Source organism: Gavialis gangeticus, unplaced genomic scaffold, assembly GCF_001723915.1.
Source record: "Gavialis gangeticus isolate Ggan-Ray unplaced genomic scaffold, GavGan_comp1, whole genome shotgun sequence".
NCBI classification, from domain to species: Eukaryota; Metazoa; Chordata; order Crocodylia; family Gavialidae; genus Gavialis; species Gavialis gangeticus.
The window spans coordinates 1,880,631-1,902,583 of NW_017729032.1; the positions used below are offsets into that span (position 1 = coordinate 1,880,631).

General features: G+C 56.0%; 1 protein-coding gene across 6 annotated transcripts in view; it reads left to right on the top strand.

The window, feature by feature from the left end:
* The window catches only part of NUMA1 (nuclear mitotic apparatus protein 1), a 58,947-nt gene that overhangs the window by 29,043 nt on the left and 7,951 nt on the right, over positions 1–21,953 (top strand). For 4 of the 6 annotated variants that reach the window (XM_019524308.1, XM_019524306.1, XM_019524307.1 and 1 more), the window contains 21 exons: positions 339–424; positions 4,053–4,132; positions 4,993–5,075; positions 5,459–5,539; positions 6,020–6,104; positions 7,046–7,169; positions 7,745–7,902; positions 8,425–8,542; positions 9,321–9,438; positions 10,301–10,441; positions 10,890–11,012; positions 11,733–15,341; positions 16,186–16,227; positions 18,018–18,086; positions 18,303–18,413; positions 18,513–18,731; positions 19,681–19,838; positions 20,030–20,276; positions 20,729–20,996; positions 21,281–21,417; positions 21,893–21,938. In XM_019524308.1, coding sequence (XP_019379853.1) covers positions 339–424; positions 4,053–4,132; positions 4,993–5,075; positions 5,459–5,539; positions 6,020–6,104; positions 7,046–7,169; positions 7,745–7,902; positions 8,425–8,542; positions 9,321–9,438; positions 10,301–10,441; positions 10,890–11,012; positions 11,733–15,341; positions 16,186–16,227; positions 18,018–18,086; positions 18,303–18,413; positions 18,513–18,731; positions 19,681–19,838; positions 20,030–20,276; positions 20,729–20,996; positions 21,281–21,417; positions 21,893–21,938 — 6,103 coding nt within the window. The remainder of the gene's footprint in view (positions 1–338; positions 425–4,052; positions 4,133–4,992; positions 5,076–5,458; positions 5,540–6,019; positions 6,105–7,045; positions 7,170–7,744; positions 7,903–8,424; positions 8,543–9,320; positions 9,439–10,300; positions 10,442–10,889; positions 11,013–11,732; positions 15,342–16,185; positions 16,228–18,017; positions 18,087–18,302; positions 18,414–18,512; positions 18,732–19,680; positions 19,839–20,029; positions 20,277–20,728; positions 20,997–21,280; positions 21,418–21,892; positions 21,939–21,953) is intronic. The other 2 variants (XM_019524309.1, XM_019524311.1) reach the window with 2 other exon arrangements.

Below are 21,953 nucleotides of genomic sequence, written 5' to 3' on the forward strand. Positions count from 1 at the left end.
GGGCTTCTCATGGGCACACCCAAGCAGTGTCTGAATTGACTTGAACCTCCATGGAGAAACAAATGAGGGTCTGTATTGGTGTCTTGGCTTTGAGTTGGCCCACGTTTTACCACAGAGTGCAAAGCTACCAGACCCAGGAGCTGCGCTGGCTCTTCTTCCAGATAGATGGTCTCGGGCTTGGTTTTGGGGATGGAAGCAGGGTTTGAAAGAGACTGCCTTATGCCGCAGAAGCTGCATGTTCAAAGCCAAAGTGCTTCACAGAGCAGGCAGGTGCTGGTAAACCCTACACTGGCTTTCTGCTGGGATCCAGGTTTTTGATTGTCCTGTCGCATCCCCAGGTCAACAGTCTGAAAGTTGACAGTGCCCTGGATGACCTGGCACAGCTCCAGGACTGCAGCGTCTTCATCAAGATCATTAACAAAATGTGAGTAGAAAAGAGCTACCTGGTCCCCCCTCGAACTGCCTGGCAGGACTCTAACCAAGAGAGCAGGGGTTGGCAACTTTTTAGAGTGGTGGGCTGCCATGCCTCCCTCCATAGCACCCACCCTCCTGCTGCCTGCACCACCTGTGCCATATGCTGCTGGTTCTTGTCCCCAGAAGCAGTGGGTAGCGGTGAATTCAGTACTGTAGAAGGCAAGAGAGAGCAGCCGGGAAGGCTGCGAAGTGGAATAGCAGCAGGGTAAGGGGGACATGCCAAGCTTAGCTGCATGCTGCTGATTTTCCCCAAGCTGTGGCAGCCTAGATCCAACCCACAGGCTGTAGGTCACCAGCCCCTGATCGGGATGGTTTTAGTCTACCATCCACTGGCATGGGATCTGAATGCAAAGCCCGTGTGCCACAGGAACAGGTTTAGAGCCTGCCTGGGTTATCTGGGAGGCTTATGAGCCAGTCCGTTTGCTCCAGGAGAGAAAAGGACTGTAGGCCTAGCTTGAGGAGGTCCAGTGCACCCTCAAGTCTCTCAAAAGCAGGGTCTGACTTTGGGAGGTTCCTCCTGGTTGCACTTCCAAATGCACCAGTGTTGAGTGCTTGATATGCCTCTCCCCCACTCTTCCTTCATTCTTCACTTGATTTATAAATCCAGTCTCCATTGAAACAGAGCCCATCAGGCAGTGCTGAGGAACCCCACTGAAGCACAGCTCCATTCAGAGCAGCTGCGTGTAGGCGATGTGGCGGGACTCTGACTGCGCTTCCAACTTCAGCAGTGACTTCAGCATGCAAACAAAAGGGTGGGCTGCCAGCTGCAGACCCAAGAGCACCCCTTGGGCCTGAGTCACAGGCATGGCTCATTCCATTTCATGCATCCTGGAGAGATCCAAGGGTCCTATGTGCCATGGCCTATGCACTTTCATGGGCTACAGCTGTGCAGTGATGCCAAGGGCAAGGACAGAGCATGGAACTGTTAAATCATCTAGTGACACAGTGCTCCAAAGAGCCTAGCTCACTCCCGCAGTTGCTGTCTCTGCCGTGATGCGCAGTCCCAGACTTGAGCTGTAGAAATTGCCCCAGGTGAATGCAGAAATCCAGGAGGGGTGGATGGAAAAGACCCATGCACCAAGTTAGTGCCTTCTTCTCCTAGTCCTGGCAGTGACCTGGAAGCCCAGAAGCTGCTCCTCCACCTCTACCTGACGGGTGATTTGTGGCAGCTGTGGCTGCTGAGTCACCTGTCAAGAGATGGCCTGGCTTCTCTCCACCAGTGCATTTCAAGCTGCCCCTGGGAATGCCAGGCCTGCTGCTGCCTCGTGTCTGTGGGACTCCGAGGCCTCTAGCGTGCTATGGGCTCTGTATGCCATTCCAGCACTGAGTAGTGCTTGGCTTTCTGGGGAATGTGGGGGGAGGAGGTGACATGGCTTTGGGGAATGAGCTCATAGCAGTGCCTTGTGCAGGCACAGCTTTTACTGCCTGTGAGCTGGATTATAAAAAGCCTTTACAACATAATGGAAGCTGGAATTGGAATTGGGCGCGCTTAAGCGCTGAGTCGCATGCAGGAGCTGAAGCAGAGAGGAGCCATGCGTGGAATGGGAGGCTGTTATTCCTAGTTGGGCGCCGCCTTGCATTGCAATTTCTTCCTTTGGGAGCCTTGGTGGATGCCTGTCTGCTATAATTATCCCTTGCTGCGTAACAAGAGCCTGCTCCAGAGCAGGAATCTGACTGTGCTGTGGGTGGGTGGGGAGGAAGGAGCTGCCTGCAAAGGATATATTTAGTCAGACCTGGTTAATCTAATTCCGATTAACAAATTAGCAGACCTGGCTGTATGAACTGACTTGCTGGGCCTGACTCCTGTCCAGAACAGGAAGAGGGTGTGAGGGAAAGCCTGGCTGGGGGGAGCTCTGAAATAAGGCGAGTGGATAGAAAGCCTTTTAAAGTGTCTGGATGTGGTAACCTAAAGATCCCAAGCACATTTTCAGTCAGTGTCCAGCTTCCTTCGTTCCTGGACAAGTCCCAGCATTTGAGCATCTGGGTTTGTGTCACAATGGGAAAAGACCTCGGCCAACCTTGAAGCAAGTGAGCCAACAGTGGGCCCTTATTGCCAAAAAGGGTAAACAGCATCCTGGGCTGCATTAATAGGAAAGTTGCCAGCAGATCGGGTGATTCTTCCCCTGTATTCAGCACTGGGGAGGCCACATCTGGAGTCCTGTGTCCAGTTGTGAGGCTGCCACTACAGAAAGGCTGTGGACACATTGGAGAGAGTCCAGTGGAGCGCAGTGAAAATGGTTGGAGGCCTGGGGGATGTGACTTGGGAGGAGAGGCTGGGAACTAGGTTTTTTGAGTCTGCAGAAGAGAAGACTGGGGGGGATTGAATAGCAGTGTTGAACTCCTTGGAGGAGAGTTGCAAAGAGGATGGAGCTGGGCTGTTCTTAGTGGGGGCAGATGACAGAGCAAGGAGCAATGGGCTTAAGTTGCAGCAAGGGAAGTTGAGGTTGGATATAAGGAAAATCTCTCTCACAAGGAGGGTGGTGAAGCACTGGAACAGGTTACCCAGAGAGGTAGTGTACTCTCCATCCTTGGAGGGTTTGAAGACTGGGGTAGACAAAGCCTTGGCTGGGATGTAGTTGGGGCTGGTCCTGCTCTAGCAGGGGTTTGGATTAGATGTGAGCCCCTGAGGTCCCTTTCAGCCCTCATTTTCATTGAGTGTAAATGAGAATTGTAGATAGTTATTGCCCAAGTATGTGCTGCTCTTCCTGGCTCTTGGAAGAAAAAATGTGGTGGCTTGGATGTAGGGAAGGGGAAGCTGCTTTCCAGGGCCCCCTCAAAGCTGCACCAAACTGTCAAATGCAAATAGAGAAGGTGATCGTAGCCTGGGTACAGTGCACAGCTCCTCTGACCTTGCTGGTGGGCGCTGCTGCATCTCCACGCCAGAGTCTGGTCCCGAGCTGATGTGAGAAGCGTTCTGAGCCACCGGCCCTAGCAGGGCCATCTGTCAGAAATCGGGCTTCTTCACAGGCTGCCCAAGTAGTAAGGGGCACTCCTGCAATTCAGTCATGTTCTGGGGAAGGGGCTGATTGGCTTGAACTGGCAAGCAGATGCCCACCAATTTGTAAATGGCTGGGGCACCCAACGCATTCTCTAAATCCAGTAGTTCTCTCTCCCCTTAAAACTTGTGTTCCTTCTTGAGCTCCTTCTGCTGACTGCTCTGGAACCATAGTATCCCCTCCCAGCCTTCCCTTCCCTTCCCTTCCCCTCCCCGCCTCCTGGCAGCTGCACAGGCAAGGAAATAAACACAGCCATGTTAATGCGGGCTCTGGAAAAGACTGGGAGGGTGGATCTGTTTGAGCTGGGTGGGGGAAGGGAATGTGCATATTTTATGCTGGTTGTAAGTACTCTGGGCAGCAGCGTCTTGTCAGCAATGTGCTGTGCGCGTGCTCAGTCCCCGTGGCAGGCAACCAAGATCCCGTCATCTGGACCAGATTTGTTCCCCTGCTGGTGCAGGGAATAGGGAAAGCAAGAAACCTATTGCGTAAGGCTCTGTCTTCCTGTAACAGAGCACCAAGCCTTGCACGAGCAGCTTCGGCCTCATCCCCAGGGGGTCAAATAACCTGTGTGCACTCTTTCAGCCATGACACAGAGGAGGGAGAGTCGGCTCTGCAGCAGCCCCTGCCGGAGAGAATAGCATTTATCTGCAGCTTTCTACAGAGTAAGGAATTCCACCCTTCTGGTTATTGCTTTCTAGGTACACACAGTCCCGTGTGAGCTGAGTCACTGATGTAACCAGTGCCCCATGGATGTAAGCGGTGTTGCCATGAGGCTTGGCAGCACAGGGGAAAAGTATCTTATGGAGATGTCTGCAGATATGCTCTAGAGGCAGAGCAGAGGGCTTGCTCTGGGGTCTGCCCAGCACAAGAGGTGGATATCTAGCATGCTAACGGCATCCCCACCTGATCATCACATGCCCATTAGCATAACCAGCCCGACACATCTGATGCAACAGGATATGGCTGGATCTTTAGGTGTGTTAACCTTGGGTCTCAGTCAAAATGAGCTGGAATATCTGATCAAGAAGCAGCGACTTCTGTGACAACTAGATATTATGCTTGCTCTCCATAGTGGAAGTGGGTGTATAAATCTAAAGGGGATGCAATTTGGGGCCAATACTGGGACACCAGCAGGAGTAGAGGGATTTCCAAGGGGAGGTGGATCAGAGGCTTGGACCAGGGAAGGCCCTGAAAGGTTAAGCCAAGGGCCTTGCCTGGTTACCCTGTTTAGGGTCCAAGGCTGAGCTTCAGCAGTGAGCTAGTTGCCCTGTCTTGTGTTGTCTGGGCTGTGCAAGTGGTGATTCTCCTCCCCTGGCATATTGGATTTGTTGAGCTGGTTATGCTAGCCTTGGTGTGATGAGGGGGCGGGGGGGATGCTTTTAGCATGTGATGAGGGGGTGGAGATGCTGCTAGCCCTCGGGGTTGGAAAACGAGGTGGAGGGAGGAGGCCTTGAATCCTGTCTCTTGGAGGCAAGTGCAGCAGAGACTGTGGTGTAACCAGCCCTTTTGCTTTCCATTGCAGAGCACTGCAAGCACAAGGCCACCATGGAGAGCCTGGTGTCAGTGGAGAAGCTCTTGGAGGGAGAAGAGCTGGAGCTGGCTAAGGTACCTGTAGGTCTCTGGTGTCTGTATGAAGCGGTAGCCAACAATGGGTCCAAACAGAGAGGTGAAGCCTTCTGGGACAACTGTAATAGAACTCTTACGTTACCTAAACCTGTGGAGGACATGTGCAGTAAGAGGGCAGGCATGGTGCTGGGAGCAGCAGCTTGCACAAATTCAAAGAAACTGAGAATGACTTTTGGGTGACCGAGCCAATGCTGCAGGGAGAGGGGGATGCACGTGTGGACTCATTCTCCTCTTGTGGCCTCACACAAAGCAGGAGGCAGCGCACAAGGGACAGTGCAGCCACCAGAGTGAATCTGTGTCCAGCTGAATGCATGTGTTATGAAGCTCAATTCCTCCTTGTGACCCATAGCATCTGTTTCCAGGTGACCGTGCTACTCCTGTACCACACCTCCATAAGCATTAAAAGCCCCAAGGATTGGAATGAATTTGAGTACAAAATCCAGGTAACCTCCAACCCCTCCTTGCAGGCTTGTTGTATGACACTCCATCCAGCCACTGATCCAGCCATAGGTGTGGGGGGAGGAAGCGTGATTGTGTATAGGGGTGTCAAGTGAGCAGAGACAATTTTGTGGCTGTGGCTTTGGGTTGCAGTCCCAAGCCTGTCCCTGATGGGTTGTGAGGCCTTGGGGTATGGCACATCTCCTCCCTTCTTTGTCAGCTAGACCTCACAGCCCTGGTGGTGCTTCCTTCCCTCACTTCCATAAGCCCCTCCTGGCAGCTGGCATGTTCCATGCCCCCTCTGCCTAGCGTGATGGGTAGAGAATCACAGGCTTGGCAGGGCTCTGATCTCTGGGCCACTTGTTTCGCTTCTCAGTACCTCTCTTAAACAGTGCTAGAGGGGGGTGGCAGCTCTGGAGTGTTGCTCCCCACCCATGCGTACCTACAGCAGCCTGGCTGCTCATCCTGTGCCATCTCTTCCTTAGGTTGAGCTGGCCACCATTCTCAAGTTTGTGCTGGACAATGAAGAGGGCCTCAGCGAGAACCTGGAGATCTTCCTGCAGAAGAGAGGTGGGTTCTGTGGTGGTGGTGACTCACCAAAGCTGGCTTATCATATCACTCAAAATAGCAGGGGCTGTTGGCACTAGCCCTGCAGAAGTGGCTGGGCTGGCACAGAGAGCAGCAGTTTGCTCGGCACGTTCCCAGCCCCCATCAAGTGGGAAAGGTTGACCCCATTAGTCATCAGGTTTATTATAGTAGTTCCTAAGGTCTAAATGGGAATGGGACAAAAATAGCTCTCAGCTACAAGGGCACTAGAGTGAGAACAAGTTCCCAGCAGTGGGACCTTCCCTTGCTCTTTTGCCCTCCTGTATTCATGCTGCTGCCATCTCAGTCAGCTACGATGGCCTTTTCCAGCCGACTGGTGCCACCAAGCGGTGGATTCCAGCACTCTAGGAGCAAACTTGCTGTTATGCAGAACTTGCCAAAATGGGGTTGGCCCAAGCCCTCAACACAGCAAGTGGAGCCAGCTGAGGTTGCCAAACACTGTGAAGGACTGCGTTGTTTTAGTGAGCAGATCCTCCTTTCCCAAGGTCCTTCACTTGGGGATCATGTTTTGTGCCGCGGAGCGCTGCCAAGAGCCAGACATCCTGCCTCGCTGCTACTGAGTACTGCAAGAATGAGGGCGACAGCTCTGCTTTTGGTCCCACCCCACCTCTCATGACACTGCTCTTGGGGAGGGACAGGGTGGACTGTGTGTTTCACAGCTGTGATGGCAGCGGATGTCTTGTGCAAGGGCATCAGGGCAGGGCAGATCCCATACTTTCAATACTCCTGTTGAGCTGACCAGCCTATGCGAGGAGGGTGGTGTTGGGGCAGAACTGACCTCGCTAGTATCTGACCTGTGGTTCGTAGGACACAAGCATTCAATCTTGAACATTTAAGCTTCTAAGCCTTCCCCATCCCCTGCATCAGGGCAAGCTCGTTTGATGCCTCTTGCTTTTTCTCCCCAGCATCATCATGTAGCGTCTCCAGCAGCAGCTCTGAGGAGCATTCCCCAATGTTCTCCCGCCAGCACCCACGCGAGGTGCGCTTCCTGGAGCTGCAGAAGATTGCCTCCTCCTCCAGCCTGAACAAGTATGTTCCCAGCCTCCCTAGGCAGCTTTGGCTTTTTCCTGTGACCCTGGGCTGGGATCCGTCCAGCAGGAAAGCCCCTCCATTCAGTAAGGAAACAGAGATCATACTGGGATGCTCTGTTGTCCTGAGTACTGATGTCCCCATAAAGCAGTTGTTTCTTAAGTACTGGTCCCCCTCCCATGTCCCAAGTCAATCTGACATCTTGTGAAAGGTTTGAGAGACTGAGGTTGGTAGTAAAGATCAGGGGCAGGTTGGGAAGAACTGAGCTGAGATCTCTTGCACTGAGCAGTAGAGCTTACCATGTTCTGATGACTTACTGCAGGGCAGCAGGGAGTTTGAAGAGCCCCTGTCCTGGAAGGGAAAGTCTTTCTATCCACACCCCAATGTCTGGGACTTGGCATGGGTAGGATCAAGGGGTAGGGGTCCTTCTTTCCAGGCAGTCATCATGTGGCAGTATTCTAGATGTTGGTGCCCCAGTGGGTCTGGGATTCTACCGAGGGTGTTGGGGTGGGGGTAGCAGCCTCTGTCTCTTGGCTTTCAGTCTTGCACAGTGTGTGGCTATGGTTTCGTGACAGCTTCCTTCCTGGCATGCCTGCTTCACCCATGGGTGACATCCTGCAGACCCCCCAGTTCCAGCTGAGACGACTGAAGAAGCAGCTGGTGGCAGAGAGGGAGAACCGGGATGAGCTGGAGCTGGAGCTGGCGGAGAACCGCAAACTCCTCACAGAGAAGGGTCAGTAGCTGTTGGCACGTGCTGGGCTGGAAGGAAGTGAGCGGCACTGCAGGCTATGTGCTTGTTAATTGTTCAGACTTGGTCTGTGCCAGCAGCCAATAGAGCAGGCTTATCCTGGGGGCTGCTGGTTCCCTTTTTTCCTACCAAAGTAGAGGGAGGTGGTGGCTGGAGCTGCATCCTCCACACTTGTGTGGCTTAAGGGAAACTTCTGAACCAGAGACTCTTCTGATCCTCTGCCCTGGCAGAGCCCATGTAGCTGATTCCCCTCTTGCATTGCTAGCAACAGAAAGCTGCTACAGCCAGCCCTGCTGGAGACTGTTGTTAGTCGGGTGGCAGCTCCTAGCATGAGAGCTAGGCAGCAGCTACAAGCCAGGCACTGGGCAATCCCACCAGTTGCTCCTGGTGTGACCGGGATCATGCAGCGTGGTCATTCACCTGTTGAGGCACAGAGGCACGTTGCTCAGCTTGTGCCCTTTGGGCATTGAACGTGGACAGTAATAGTGCTTCCCATCTCCTCTCCAGAGACTCAAATCACCATGCTGCAGCAGCGGATCGACCGCCTGACCCTTCTGAATGAGAGGCAAGCTGCTGAGCAGCTGGAGCCCAAAGAGCTGGAAGAGCTGCGGGAAAAGAATGAGAGGTAACTGCTCAGGGCTGCCCTGGTCCCTTTCTGAGCTGGGCTCAGACCCGCATCTTTTCTGTAGCACACAGGACAGGAGCTCCCTCTACTATATCCCCATATGCCCTTTTTCCCCCCGCCCACTGGCTTCAGCCTGTGGATTTGAAGCAGGAAGCAATGGCAGTGAAGATCTGTGGTCTTTGCTGTGCTGCAGGTTACACTTGGCAATCACGGCGGCAGTTCTGGGTCTTTAGAACCTGTGAGTCCAGGGACTGAAGGTGCTCTGTGGGCCTCGGACCTTCTTCCCCTGTGACATGCATCTGTTAGCTCAGAGAGAGGAGCCTGGGTCAGCGACCATGTGCTCAAACTCTGGCATCCTGGCTGAAGACTGGTTATGCCAGTGGTGTATGTAGGCTGAAGTTAACAGACAAGAGTGTCTTGCTTCAGTCTAGAAGACACGATCTCTGCTGAGGCTCATGCTAGTCTGAAGCATGCAACAGCTGCTATTGTCCCCCTCTGATTAGATTCAGCTGAATTCCCTAGGGGTATGAAAAGGGACTTTCCTTCTCCCCAGCTCCACCTAACCCTCGTAACTGGCAGGTTCAGAGATCCAGGAACTCTTTAGTCTTAAGCCAGTTTCTGAGTAAAATCCAGCATCTCTCAGTGCCTCAGGACTCTCATCATCTTCCTCTTAACATTGAAAACAACAGTTGTGCAGCTGCTTCTCCCCCTTCTTTGCCAGTGGCATTCCCTCCTGCAAGGCAGGAAACCTAATCCGCTCCCCTCTCCTCTCCTGTAGCCTGATGATGCGTTTGCATGAAGCTTTAAAACAGTGCCAAGACCTGAGGACCGAAAAGGGTCAGATGGACCGAAAGATCACCCAGCTCTCAGAGGAGAATGGAGACCTCTCCTTCAAGGTACAGGGCACCCCTGCTTCTCCAAGGTGATGATCTAGCCCAGGGGTGCTCAATCTCTGGCCCACGGGCCAAATCTGGCCTGCAGAGTCATAGCATCCAGCCTGCAGGGCTTCCCATGGGTTGGGGAAATTGGCAGTGGGGGAGCAGTGGCAGTTAATATTGCCACCCTCCCTGCTGCCAAATTCCCAAGCATAACTGGGTTCTTTCTTCCTCCCTCCCCTTTTCTCTCAGCTACTCTGCACCATACCCCCTCCCCTGCTCCTGTGGCTGGATGAGGGCTAGATAGTGTCCCCACTTTGTCATGGAGACATGTTGGAACTGGGCCAAGCCCCCTTCTCCCATGTGTCTGGATCAGAGCTGGGTCCCCTGATGTGTCTGGTCCAGGTGCTAGATCAGGACCAGTGTCTGGATCTGGCCTGCAGGTGGACTGGGCACTGCCCATCCAGCCCACAAGACAGAAGGGCTTAGCACCACTGATCTAGCCTGCTGTAGTGACAGCCTGGGATAGCACCATGCTTTGGACCTGGGCTGCAGCCATTCTTGTAGGAGGTGTTCTCATATACAACTTGATTGTTGGCTGGCCCCTTGCTGTTGTCAGAGGCATGGGGAGCTGGGTTAGGGGGTGACACTGGGGAGAAGAGTGATCTGGTGGTGATAAAGCTCCCTGGACTAGTACTTATTCACCAACTGCCTCTTGTATCTTGGGCAGGTTACGTTGCCCTGCCTTGGTTGAGGGAGTGAGCTGTATGTGAAGCTCTGGGATATTACGATGTTGGGGGTCCCAGACACCTTGCCAGCATGCTGTGTGTACCCTCTAACCAGGCAGTATGTTCGGGGGGGGTGGGGCTTCCCTTCCATCCAGCTGCGGGAGTTCGCCAGCCACTTGATGCAGCTGCAAGAAGCTCTGAACGAGCTCTCTGAAGAGCACAGTGCAGCGCTGACACAGGGGGGTGAGAAGCAAACCCACCTGGAGAGCGAGCTCCACAGTGCCATCCAAGAGAAGGTGAGGGTGCATTGGTGCAGTACAGGGAAGCAGCCAGAGCTTGGAGCCCAAGGGTCTCTGGTACTTCCAGGAACCCTGTTGGGGTGGGAAAGGGGAATCCAGCACTCAGTGTCTTTGGGCTTGCGGGGCCTAGGAGCACCACAGGAGCAGCGTGCCTGTCTCCACAGGAGGAAGCCCTGCATTAATTATGAGGGAAACGGTGTTGTGCGTGGCATTAGCTAATTCCTGGGGCGGGGGGTGGGATCCATTGTACCCTTGTGAGAAAATAGTGTCTGTGGTGAAGGTCCCAAGTGGGGAGTGAGCAGAATCCAGCAGTGGAATGAGCAGCCACGGAGCCCCGACAAGAACGCAGAAGGTTTTGCCAGCCTGAGCGAGAGCTCTTGCTGATGTCTGAGTTCTTCCCCTGCCCGCAGCCCAGATGTGCTAATGCATGTGCCTCGCTCCCCAGAAATGTTTGGAAGAGAAGATAGAGATTCTGCAGGGGAAGATCTCCTTGCTGGAGGACCAGTTGGCAAAGCTGGGGGACGGCGCCATGGAGGAGAAAGGAGAGGTTATGGGAGACGTCCTCAAGGTATGGCGGGGTCTCGTGAGCTAGAACAGAGAGAGCAAGCATAGAGAGGTTTTCAGAGCAAGCTGTAGGGGGAATCTCACTTCCAGCTGCTGTGGGAAAGCACAGCTCAGCCTGCCCAGCCTCTTGCCTGTGCACAGGGGTCAGCACTCCCTCCCGCCCCCCTCCACTCATTTAAAAGGAGCAGCCTCCAGGCTTCCTGCCAGCGTGGCTGGAAGAGTCTGAAGAGCATCTCAGGCCATCTGCGTGCCAAGGAGAGCTCAGCCCTTTCTGTTGTGCATGTGGATTCTACTTCTCTAAGCACCGCAGTAACTGACTGCCCTGGGTGGCTTGCCTGGCAGGGCTGGGCAATGGCAGCGATGGGTGGGTGAGGTCCTGCTGATAGTGCAGGTGTTCTGCAGTAAAAGCATCTCGGCTCTCCTTTGGGGTGGGTATGCTTGGTATTGCGGGACTGAGGAATCTCCAGCTTATTTTGCAGTGCAGCTTCTGCTGTGGTGGCTGGGTGTAATGATCTCCTGTCCCCACGCAGTGGGGGTCCGACCCAGTCAGTGAGGCTTTCTGCCCCAGGACTTGGAAATGGTGGGAGAACTAAAGAAACTAGCTCTTGCTGCAACTGTAAGGCAGCAGAGCACTTTCCAGGCTCCCTGTTGGGCAGAAGTGTCTAGGTCTCCTCTGAAACATTACTGAATGCCATCGATGTTTCATTTCTCTCTGCTCTCTCAGCTTGAAGATCTAAAACAGGAAGTAGCAAGCCTCACTGCTAAGGTGATAGAGCTCCAAGCCACCATCCTTCGGCTGGAGGAGGAGAAGAGCCTGCATGAGGCGAATCTCCAAACTGAACAGCAGCACTTCAAAGAGGAGAAAGCTCAGCTCATGGAGCTTATTGGCAGCCTCCAGAGCTCAGTCTCTGAGATCCACCAGGCCAAAGAGAAGCTGGAGCAGGACTCCCGAGAGCAGGAGGCACGCCTGACGACTCAGGTGAACACGCTTACTGCAGAGATCGCCAAGCTCAATGCTTTCGTCCTCCAGAAGGAGCAGGAGCTGATGAGTCTGCACCAGCAGGTGCAAGAGGAAAGAACCCAGAAGGGACAGCTAGCTGAAGACCTCCAGAAGCAAGAACAGTCTTCCAGGGAGACGATCCAGGGGCTGAGCCTCCAAGTGGACCAGCTGAGCAGCACCCTGAGGCACAATGAGGAGAAACTGCTGCACGTCACCCAGCAGATGGAAGTGACCAGCCAGGGGGAGGCCAGGCAGCTGGCCGCCTTGAGAGAAGAGCACGAAAAGGCCCTCCATGAGAGGGAACTGGCTGTGCTACAACTGCAGGAATTCCAGCAGGGAAAAGAGGCAGAGCTGGCAGCCCTGGCCACCCAGCTGCAAACCTTGGAGAAAGCCAGAGACACGGGCCAAGCCTCTGTGCTAGAGCTGCAGAGGGAGAAAGCCCAACTGGGCCAGAGAGTCCAAGACCTGGATGCCAGAGTCCTTGAGCTCACTGCAAAGTGCCAGCAGAGCGAGGTCCAGGCAGCAGCAGCCGAGTCGCTGAAAGCCCAGCTCCGAGAAGTGGAGACCAAGCTGAAAGAAGGTCAGCAGAAGCTTTTGGAGAAAGAAAAGCTGGCCAAGGAAAATGCCCGGCTCCAGGAGCGGCTCCTGTTCCTGGAAGAGTCAGTCCGGAACACAGAGGGGATCTTGGAGGATGAGAAAAGGAGGGCTTCCGAGACCCTCGAAGGGAACCTGGCCCGGATAAACGAGCTGGAGACTGAAATCCAGAAGCTGTCGGAGCACCGAGATCAGATGGCTCGGGAGGTGGGTGAGGAGAAAGCTAAGGGACAAGCGCTGGAAAGGCAGCTGCAGGAGCTGGGAGAGGAGTATGGGGAGAAGATGGAGACGCTGCAACGTCAACTAGTACAAATATCCTCAGTGGCCAAAGGGGATGAAGGTGCGCGCGAGCAGCTGAAGGAACAGGTAAGAGCCCTGAGCAAAGACCACCAAGAGGCCTGCCGGCAGCTGCAGAAAGAGCAGGGAAAAGTGGCCGAGCTGGAGGAAAGGATTCGAGAGCAGCAGGAGAGGCTGGCGCTGGCTCATTCAGACCTTGCTGGCTCCCTGGCACGGTTCAAGGAGAAGGAGAGCGTGGAGCAGAAGCTGAAGGCCAATCTCTCTTCTCTGCAGGAGAAGATGGCGGCTTCTGACCAGGAAACAGCCCAGCGGGTTGCCCAGCTGCAGGCAGAAGTGAGAAAAATGGCTGGGGCCCTTGAGGGGGTCACCAAGGAGCTGTCTGAGGAAAGGCTTAGGAAGACTGAGCTGGAAGCGAAAGTGAAGCGTCTCCGAGAGCAGAAGAGCAAGGACCTCACCATGGCGGAGGCTGACCTTGCCCGTGCTTCATCAGTCACCAAGGAAAAAGAACTGGAAGCAGAGAAGCTGTCTGGGGAGGTCAAGCGGCTGAATGCCAGGCTGGAAGAAACCCTGCAAGCTCACAAACATGAGCTAGCCCTGCGGGACAAGGAAGCTGAGCACCTGGCTCAGGAGATGGAGCAAGCCAAGGCAGACCTGGCAGCGGAGAAGGCTGGCAAGGCAGAGCTGGATGTCCAACTGCAGAACACCCTCAATGAGCAGAGGACTGAGCGTGCCACACACCAGGAGGAGCTGGCTAGGTCCTTGGAGCTGATTGAGGAGAAGGAAGGGGAGCTGGAGGAGCTCCGTCTGAAAAATGTCTCTCGCGGCGAGGAGCTGAGAGACCTGCAGAAGACGGTGAACAAGCTGAAAGGGGAGCTTGCCTCCGTGGAGGCCCTGAAGGAGCGGGCGGCCAAGATGGAGAGCGAGCTGCAGGGCTTCCTGGAGGTTGCCAGAACCCGAGAGGCAGAGATCGACAGCATCAAGTCCATCGTGTACTCCAAGGAGATGTCCCTCAAAAGCCTGGAGGAGAAGATCCGGCACAGGGAGCAGGAATCCAGCTCCTGCCAAGACCTCTATCAGGAGAAACTGAAGGAGACCGAGGTGCTGAACTCGGAAGTGCAGAAACTAGAGCAGAAGTGCAGGGAGCAGCAAGACACCATTACCAGCCTGGAAAGAGCGGCTGCTGAGACCAAAGCGATGACGGCCAAACACCAGGAAGCAGAGCTGGAAGCCTTGAGGGAGATAGGGCAGCAGAAAGCAAAGGTGTCTGAGCTGGAGAAACTCCTTGAAGCCTCTAAATCAACCCAGGCTGGACAGGGGGGCACCATAGAGACCCTGAAGAAGGAGCTGCTGGAGAAGGGAAAAGAGCTGTCTCGGAGCAGAGAGGCCATCACAGCAGCAGAGAAGGAGTTGGCGTCTCTACGTTCTTCTGCTCAAGAGAAGAGCAAATCGGAGGAGAGCTGGAAAGAACAAGTGTCGCAGTGTCTCCAGGAGGTGGAGAGGAAGAACAGCCTGATCAGCAGCCTGCAGCAGGAGAGGTCCATCTTCCACCGGCAGGCGGTGGAGAAGGAAGCAGAGAGCAAGGAACTGAAGCGCCTGATCACGGCAGAGTCGGAGAAGAGCAGGAAGCTGGAGGAGCGGCTGCGGATCCTCCAGACGGAAATGGCCACCGCTGCCTCTCGCGCGGCAGAGAGGTGCTCCATCATGAAGGCCGAAGTGCAGAGCTACCAGGAAGAGACGGAGAAGCAGAAAGCATCCATTGATGCCCTGAAGAGGCAGCTGAACTCCCAAGGCGAGCGCCAGGAGGAGCTCCGTGCAGAGGTGAAGGCCTGGCAGGAGAAGTACTTTCAAAAAGAACAGCTGTTGTCCCCCCTGCAGCAAGAACTCGCCAAAGCCCAAGCCCTTGTTGGGGAGCTCATGCCCATGAAACGTCTGTACCAGCAGCAGCAGGTCGAGCAGTCCTCTCTGGAAAGCAAGCACCGGGAAGAGCTGGAGCAGAGGCAGAGAGCTGCCAGCACCTTGCAAGCAGAGCTCGCCAAGGCCAAGCTGGAATTGGCAGAGGTCCGCAGCGTGAAAGAGAGGTTCTCCGAACAAGACCGAGCAGTGCAGAGGCTGCAAGTGGAGAATGCCAGCTACCTAGAGCGTCTCGCCGTGCTCCAGCAGGCCAATGCCAGGCTGGCCGAGGAGAACAGAGGGCTCAGCGAGAAGTCCAGCCACGGGCGGCAGAAGTTCGACGCTGAGCTCAGCCAGCTGAAGGAGAAGCACGCCCAAGAGCTGGAGCGCCTCAAGCTGGACTCGGGGAAGCTGGTGGCTGGGAGCAAGCAGGAGGCTGAAGAAGCTGTGAAGAAGCTGGAAGCAATGACGAACAAGTATGAGAATGCCAAAGTCAAGGTCCTTGAGGAGAGGCAGAAATTCCAGGAGGAGAGACAGAAGCTGGTGTCTCAGGTAAGTCTCCCTTGGGGCAGTTTAGCTGGATGTGAGCGTCCTCAGGCTGAGGGGAGAGGGGTGATGATGAGAGGGGAAGGGGAAACCACTTGTGCAGCCTGTAGTCCTGTATGCATACAGCCCAGTCATGCATGGCGTCCCACCAGGTCTCAGATCATTTTCCAGAGCGGGGGAGCTTGGACTTGATCTTTCGAGGTCCCTTCCAGCCCTTAATTCCTATGATTCACTGGAGACCCACCCACTGGGTCTCCAGGGGTCTGGATGTATGGCTCCTCTGGGCAGGACTGCACCAGAGAGTGTTGGGGTCCACTCTTAAATACACCCCCAACTGACTGTATTCAGGTCTTACTTGGGTGGGAAAAGGAACAGCTGCTTCCATGGACCCCCAGGAACCGGTGCTCCTGTCTCTGCCAAAACATTGATCCTTGCTTGGGGGATGTCTTTGAGAGACATAGGTGACCTGGCTGGGTAATTCTGCCACACGCTCAGTTGGACAGGTTAGGAGGCTGGAAAACAGCATCCCTGTCCACAGTTGACCCAGCGGTGCGGTAGCTCAGGCTTTCTTTACGTTCCAGCATGGCTGCGACTTCAGAGAGGGGCACTGGGCTGACAGAGCAGGTGCTAGCACTGTACAGGGTTGAGGCCCTGCCTCAACTCTATGCATGAATTGTAGAGCCAGTGCAGTCATGTAGGTCGTGGTCTTGGTCTCCCTCTCCCCTAGCGCCCAGTCAGGGCTGAGCAGGAGCCCTCCCCAAGCTCCCTCTCCCTGCCCTTAGGCGTAGGCCATCTGTTTCCAGCGCGCGCTGTATTCACTGTGCCTTCCTTGCCCACCCCCTTTACGCAGGTGGAGCAGCTAGAGGTATTTCAGAAAGAACAAGCTAAGCAGGTAACGCATGCGAAGTGCCCGCTGCTTAAACGGTGACAGTGCATGACTCTAGCTGCTGCTGCTCCCCGCCACAGCTGCTGTCTCCTGTTGTGAACTGTTTGCAATGGGGACTTGGCTCTGGGTGGTCCCAGAGTGAGCCACGAGCGCTGGTTTGCTCTGAGTAACTGGCTTGGGCTCTCACCCCGCCGTGGGGGGGTAGTGCCAGGGCTACATGGTCTCTAACCCAAATCCACCAAGTCCCACGTGTCTGCCCTAACGTCGCCGAAACGTCTCGGCACACAGGTCAGCATGGCTTTTCTTTTCTCCTTCCCTGCTGCAGTAGCACAGCAGGAAGATAGCTGTGCAGGCTTTGTGCCCCTGGCAGCATCTGAGGGACAGGCACTGTCAGCCTGGTCCTCCCTCTTAATTGCTAGTCAGACCTGCCTTGCACCCCACCCTTCCAGAGGCTGAGCCTCAACCCTCTGGGGCTCTCCCATCCTTCAATAAGAAAGCTGATGTTCCCTCCTGCAGCTGAGCTGCTATGCTAAGCTGAGTGCTCTGGTTCCAGCGAGGCACTTGATAAGGGAGCATCAACCAAGTGAGAGACCTTGGTGTAGATCCGCTCTGGAAAGTGGCCTTAAAAGCACACCCACCCCCAACCCCGCCTCAAGTGTCTGCTTCCTGTGTGCACCAGTGCTGCAGGGGCTGGCTGGCAGTTGCAGTCGAGGGCCTAGGGTCACCACAATACTGTCTCCGGTGACACATGAGCCAGAAAGGAGCCCAGCTGACCTGAGTCCAGAGCAGGTCCCAGCACCAGCAGTCGACAAAGAGCATGCTCCCCTGAATGGCTTTAAAGTCCCCTGTCCCAGTGTCCAAGCTCACCTACATTCCTCAGACTTCTGCCCCTGTTGCATGGCGTCCCCTTCTAGGGCTGTGCATGTGTCAACCCTTTCTGCCCAGTCTGGGCCTTGTCAGCAAGCTTCTCGACTTGCGATCTGAAGTCAACCCCATGCCGAGCAAACCAGATTCCAGTTCTAATACTGAATTCCCCAAACCTCCTCTCCAGAGGCTGGTCTGGGCCACACCAGTGAGGGTGACTATCCAGAGGGCACCAAAGACTCTCTTAATCCCTGGTTCTAGCTGCCTGTCAGGCCTTGTATGTGTATGTCACCTCCTCATGTTGATGCTCGGATAGCAAACAGCTGGCAATGGAGACAACTGCCGGAGCTTCAGGCCATGGGGGAAGATCTCTTGGGTCGTTTTGTAGTATCTCTACATCTAATCCTCTCATTCCTCGCACTGGTTCCTCATCTCTGATCTTTATGGTTCCTCATCTCTGATCTTCATGGCTTAATGGACTTTGCTTCTAACATGAACCTGCTTTTCTCATGTAAATCAAGCGCTTGTGCCAAGAAAGACTAACAAGCTATCATGAGCTTCCAGAGCCTGCTAACCCACCCCCAGGGGTGCAAGCTCCAGCATTGGGGTTGCTGGAATGAGTTCTGTGAGCGGCTGCATTCTCTGCTGGGGAAGGTTGGGACTAGAGGACTTGGCATTGTGGACAGCCCTGAAACTCCTCCGAGTGCAGCAGGGGGCCGAGCAGGTCTTGGAGCAATCACGGAGGCCTTGGAGCTGGCTCATGAGGCAGGGGGTGGCACCAGCCAACCCCCTTATCTCTAGGAGGAGGCTGGGTCCCTTCAGTAGGGAGGCATGGATGCTGTGAGGTGGTTTAGCATCTGTGGTTGGCTTGCATAAAGCCCCTGGCCCTGCAGTCCCCGAGGAAATGGTATGACTGACCCCTTCCTTTCCAGGTAGAGGAGCTGAACAAAAAGGTGGCCCAGCATGAAAGAGTCACTCGCGCCCAGCAGCAGAAAGTGAAGGTAGCTGAGGCGCTGGGTGGATGGGGTGGAGGGGTGCACAGAGCCTGCCGAATCCTGGGGGCTTTTGAGCAAACTGGGGAGGTGACAGCTGACTTCTCTCACCCCTGCTGCGTGTGGGGGTGGCCAACCCCTGGGACTGGTGCTGGGGAAGAGACAGAGCTGGGCATCATCCAAGCTGGGCACCATCTTGTCTTCTCCATCTGCCTCTGACTGTAGGTGCTGGAAGGGGAGCTCCAGGAAGAGACCAGTCGCCAGCAGGAGAAGATCTCAGAGCTGCAGGAGCAGCTGGCCCAGAAGGAGCAGGCTGCAGAGCACTACAAGGCTCAGGTATGGAGAGCTGGCTCCCTCGGTGCCACTTCCTTTCCCCCAGGACCCTGGAGAGTTAGGATGGCTTGACTGCAGTGTGCTTCTGCTACTTGCCCCCAGATGGAGAAGGCAAAGACTTTCTATGACGCCAAGAAGCAGCAGAACCAGGACCTGGCTGAGAAGCTGAAAGGGCTGGAGCAGCTGCAGATGGAGAACACAGAGCTCAAGGCTGAGTCGGAGCGGCTGGCCAAGGAGCTGCAGCAGACCGTCCTGCAGGCCAAGGAGTCAGAGCTCAGCTGCAGGAATCTCAGCAGCCAGGTCCGCAGCCTAGAGGCTCAGGTACGCCCTTGTGTGTGGGGAGGCGCCAGCTCCTTTCCTTCCATCTGACCTCATCAGACCCTGTTTGGGGCATCCGCTTGCCATTGCTAAGTTGTGGCTTGTGGTGCTCCTTGCTCTCCCACCAAGCCCACGGCTAAGGAGAGGGCAAACTTCCGACCCAACATCATCCTTGTGGTGGGAAGTCGGGGGTCTTGCTCTTGAGGTAGTGGGCGGTGCCGTGGGCGACCAGCTTCCACCTACAGTCCTACAGCAGCTTCCCAATGTCTTCCCTGTGCTCTGACACTCTCCACTGGGCACATGGGACATCCGGGCTGCTCGGTTCTGCCAAGCCTCTGACCAGGAGACTCCTGCAGGAGCAGTGGGCTGAGGCCTGGGGGTGGTCTGATCCCCTGGGACCCGGCTGGCTGATGGCTGTGGGCAGTGGATCCTAAGACTGAAGCAGCTCGTCCCGTGAATGCCGTGCCTTACTGGGCACCAAGCCTATGCCCACAGCGCAGAGCTGGGCTGTAATTCCTGCTCCTTCTCCAGGACCACGAGCTGAGCAGTGCTGCGCACTCTGCAGACTAGAGAACTTGACTTCTTGCCTAGAACGGACCCTAGGTGTCTTGATTCCCAGCCCTTTGTCTGCAGCCAAGAGGCCGTCCTTCCCCCCTTGTCACCTGCAGTTGCTGCCACATGCTCTAGGGAAGCACTAGCTCCACAAGAATATTGTTGCTGGAAGTTGGTCATGTCCCCTAGTCAAGCTAGTGGTGCTGGCTGGGCTGCATTTGCCCTCTAAGCTCGTGGGAGCAGGATCTGGCTGGATCTGCTCTGTCCTAGAGTGTCCCCATGGCCTAGAGGGGTGGATAGGAGGGGGGTCCTACTGCACTTGAGCTGTGTGTCCAGTGGGGCTCACAAACCCTGCTCCATTCCCATGCAGCCTGTCTCACTGCCCCTCCCGCCCTGCCAGGTGGAGTTTGCAGACCGCCAGCTCCGGGAGCTGGGCAAGTCCCAAGTGGCTGCAGACCCCCTGAAGAGCCGAGACCCCTTCAGTCAGCACCCTGGTGACATCAGCACCGACAGTCTGGACCTGAGCAGCGATGAGTTGCAGCCGCTCAACTCCACCAGGTACCCGGGGAGCAGGGGTCCCGGGGGCCTCTGACTGGGGGAGGGCATTGGCTGTGCTGATCTGTCACTGGGGTCCCCTACCTCCCACAAGCCATGCCAGTGGTTCTCTGCTCCCCACTAAATCCAGGTTGGGTGCCCCTGCCCTGCCCAGGCTGGGGGCTGCCACATCACGCTGTGTCCCCTCCCCGTAGGAAACCAGGCCGCTCCAAGTCAGAGACCTCTGCTGTGCCCGACAGCGCCGAGTCGATCACGTCCCAGCGCCTGCCGCGGAAGGTGGAGTCCCTGGAGAGCCTCTACTTCACGCCCATCCCCAGCCGCACCCAGTCCAAGCTGGAGAGCAGCCTGGGCTCCCTGGGTGAGCTGTCACTCGACTCTGGCTGCAAAACCCGCTCGGCGCGCCGGCGCACCACGCAGATCATCAACATCACCATGAGGAAGGTAACACGGGCCGGAGGCACCCCAGATTCTTGCCCCCGGCAGCACCAGGAAGGATTTCTTTGGTGTTCCCTGACCTTCTTGCTTCAAAAGCTGGCTCAGGACCTGGCACCACAGGGCCCCCTCCAGGATGCTGAGCCCTCCCTGCAGGCAGTCCTGTGCCAAAGAACCCCTGGGATGTCTGGCACATGGGAGGGCAGGAGAGGAGCAAGCCGCACCGGTTGCACAGGGTGTCTGCCCCACACTGACCACCCTGGGGGATGGTGGTTTCTGCTCCCTTCCTGTCACCCAACTCCCACGCACCGAGGCATCCATTGTCCCAGCCCGCAGTGAACTGGAGAGGCGTCTGGGTCGGCCAAGATTTGGCTGCCTACCTGAGGTTAAGTGGGTCTGCTGTTTGGCAGGGGTCACTGTCTGGCTGGCCTCCTGTTCTAACCCCTGGCTTTCCCCCGCAGAAGGAACCTGACAGTGCCGCTGACACGTCTTTCTACAGTCTCCGGTCAGAGCCGTCCCAGAAGAGCCCCCTGGCCAAGGGCAGGCTGCGCTCGGGGGTCTCTACTCGCTCGCTCACCAGCTGCCCCTCTCGGGAATCCCTCACCAAGCCAGAAGCCACCTCCCCCGAAGAGACCCCGGGCAACTCTGCGCTGCTCAACCTGCCCGGCTACCGGCCTGCCACCCGCAGCTCCCTGCGCCGCTCTCAGGCGGGCAGCAGCACCAGTCTTGGTGAGCTTGGGCTCCGTGGGGGGGTTGAAATGCTTGGCTAGTGGCCTACAAATGTGGCACTGAGGTGGAGGCTCAGCCCAGGCCATGGTGTAGGTCTGTCTGAGGGGCAGCTTGGAACTGGCTGCATGGGGTCAGGGTTCCCTGGCAGAGCCGTGTGGAGAGGATTTTTGTAGTGTGTGGGTGGTGACATTGTGGCCTCTGGGAGCTAGCGAGGGCCCAGAGCAGAAGTCCCACCTCTGCGCCAGGGCCTCGGGTGTGCTGATGCTTCCTGCTCTGGTTTGCAGGCCGGAGCAGCCTCTACCTGGGCACATGCCAAGACGAACCAGAGCAGCTGGACGACTGGAACCGCATTGCTGAGCTGCAGCAGCGCAACAGGGTGTGTCCTCCCCACCTGAAGACCTGCTACCCCTTGGAGACGAGGGTAAGAGCCAGGGAGACCTGGGGAAGCACAAGCTGCTTACCTGCCCAACCTGATCATCCTCTGCTCTAGGGCCAGGCGAAGCCACTCAACTCCTGGCAGTTTCCCTGCAGCTCCCAGGTTTGAGGACTTCCATGCAGTGGTCTGGTAACAGGCTGAAGCCACAAGGAGCTGCCCATCCTGTATCTAGTGAGGGTTCTCTGCAGTTGCTCATGGCTTTCAGCTTTGTTCTTCCAGGCCATGTCCACTTCAGTGTCTGCTCCAGCTGGGATCCCTTCCTGTAGCACCCCGTCCATCTTCCCTTCCCTCTGCAGGACAGAGAAGCCATAGACTGCTTTAGGATCAGTGTCCAGCCCCGTGGGGGGGTGGTGAGGATGGCTTCTTTGATGCCCAACGTGCACAGATGCTGCGGTGACAGGCCTGTGCACCCTCAGGCTACCCCTCACTTATTTCCTCCACGCCTGCGTGTTTTTTGCAGCCCTCCAGCTCCTTGACGGCCATCACAGACGAGGATGTGAAAACAGGCGACCCACAGGAGA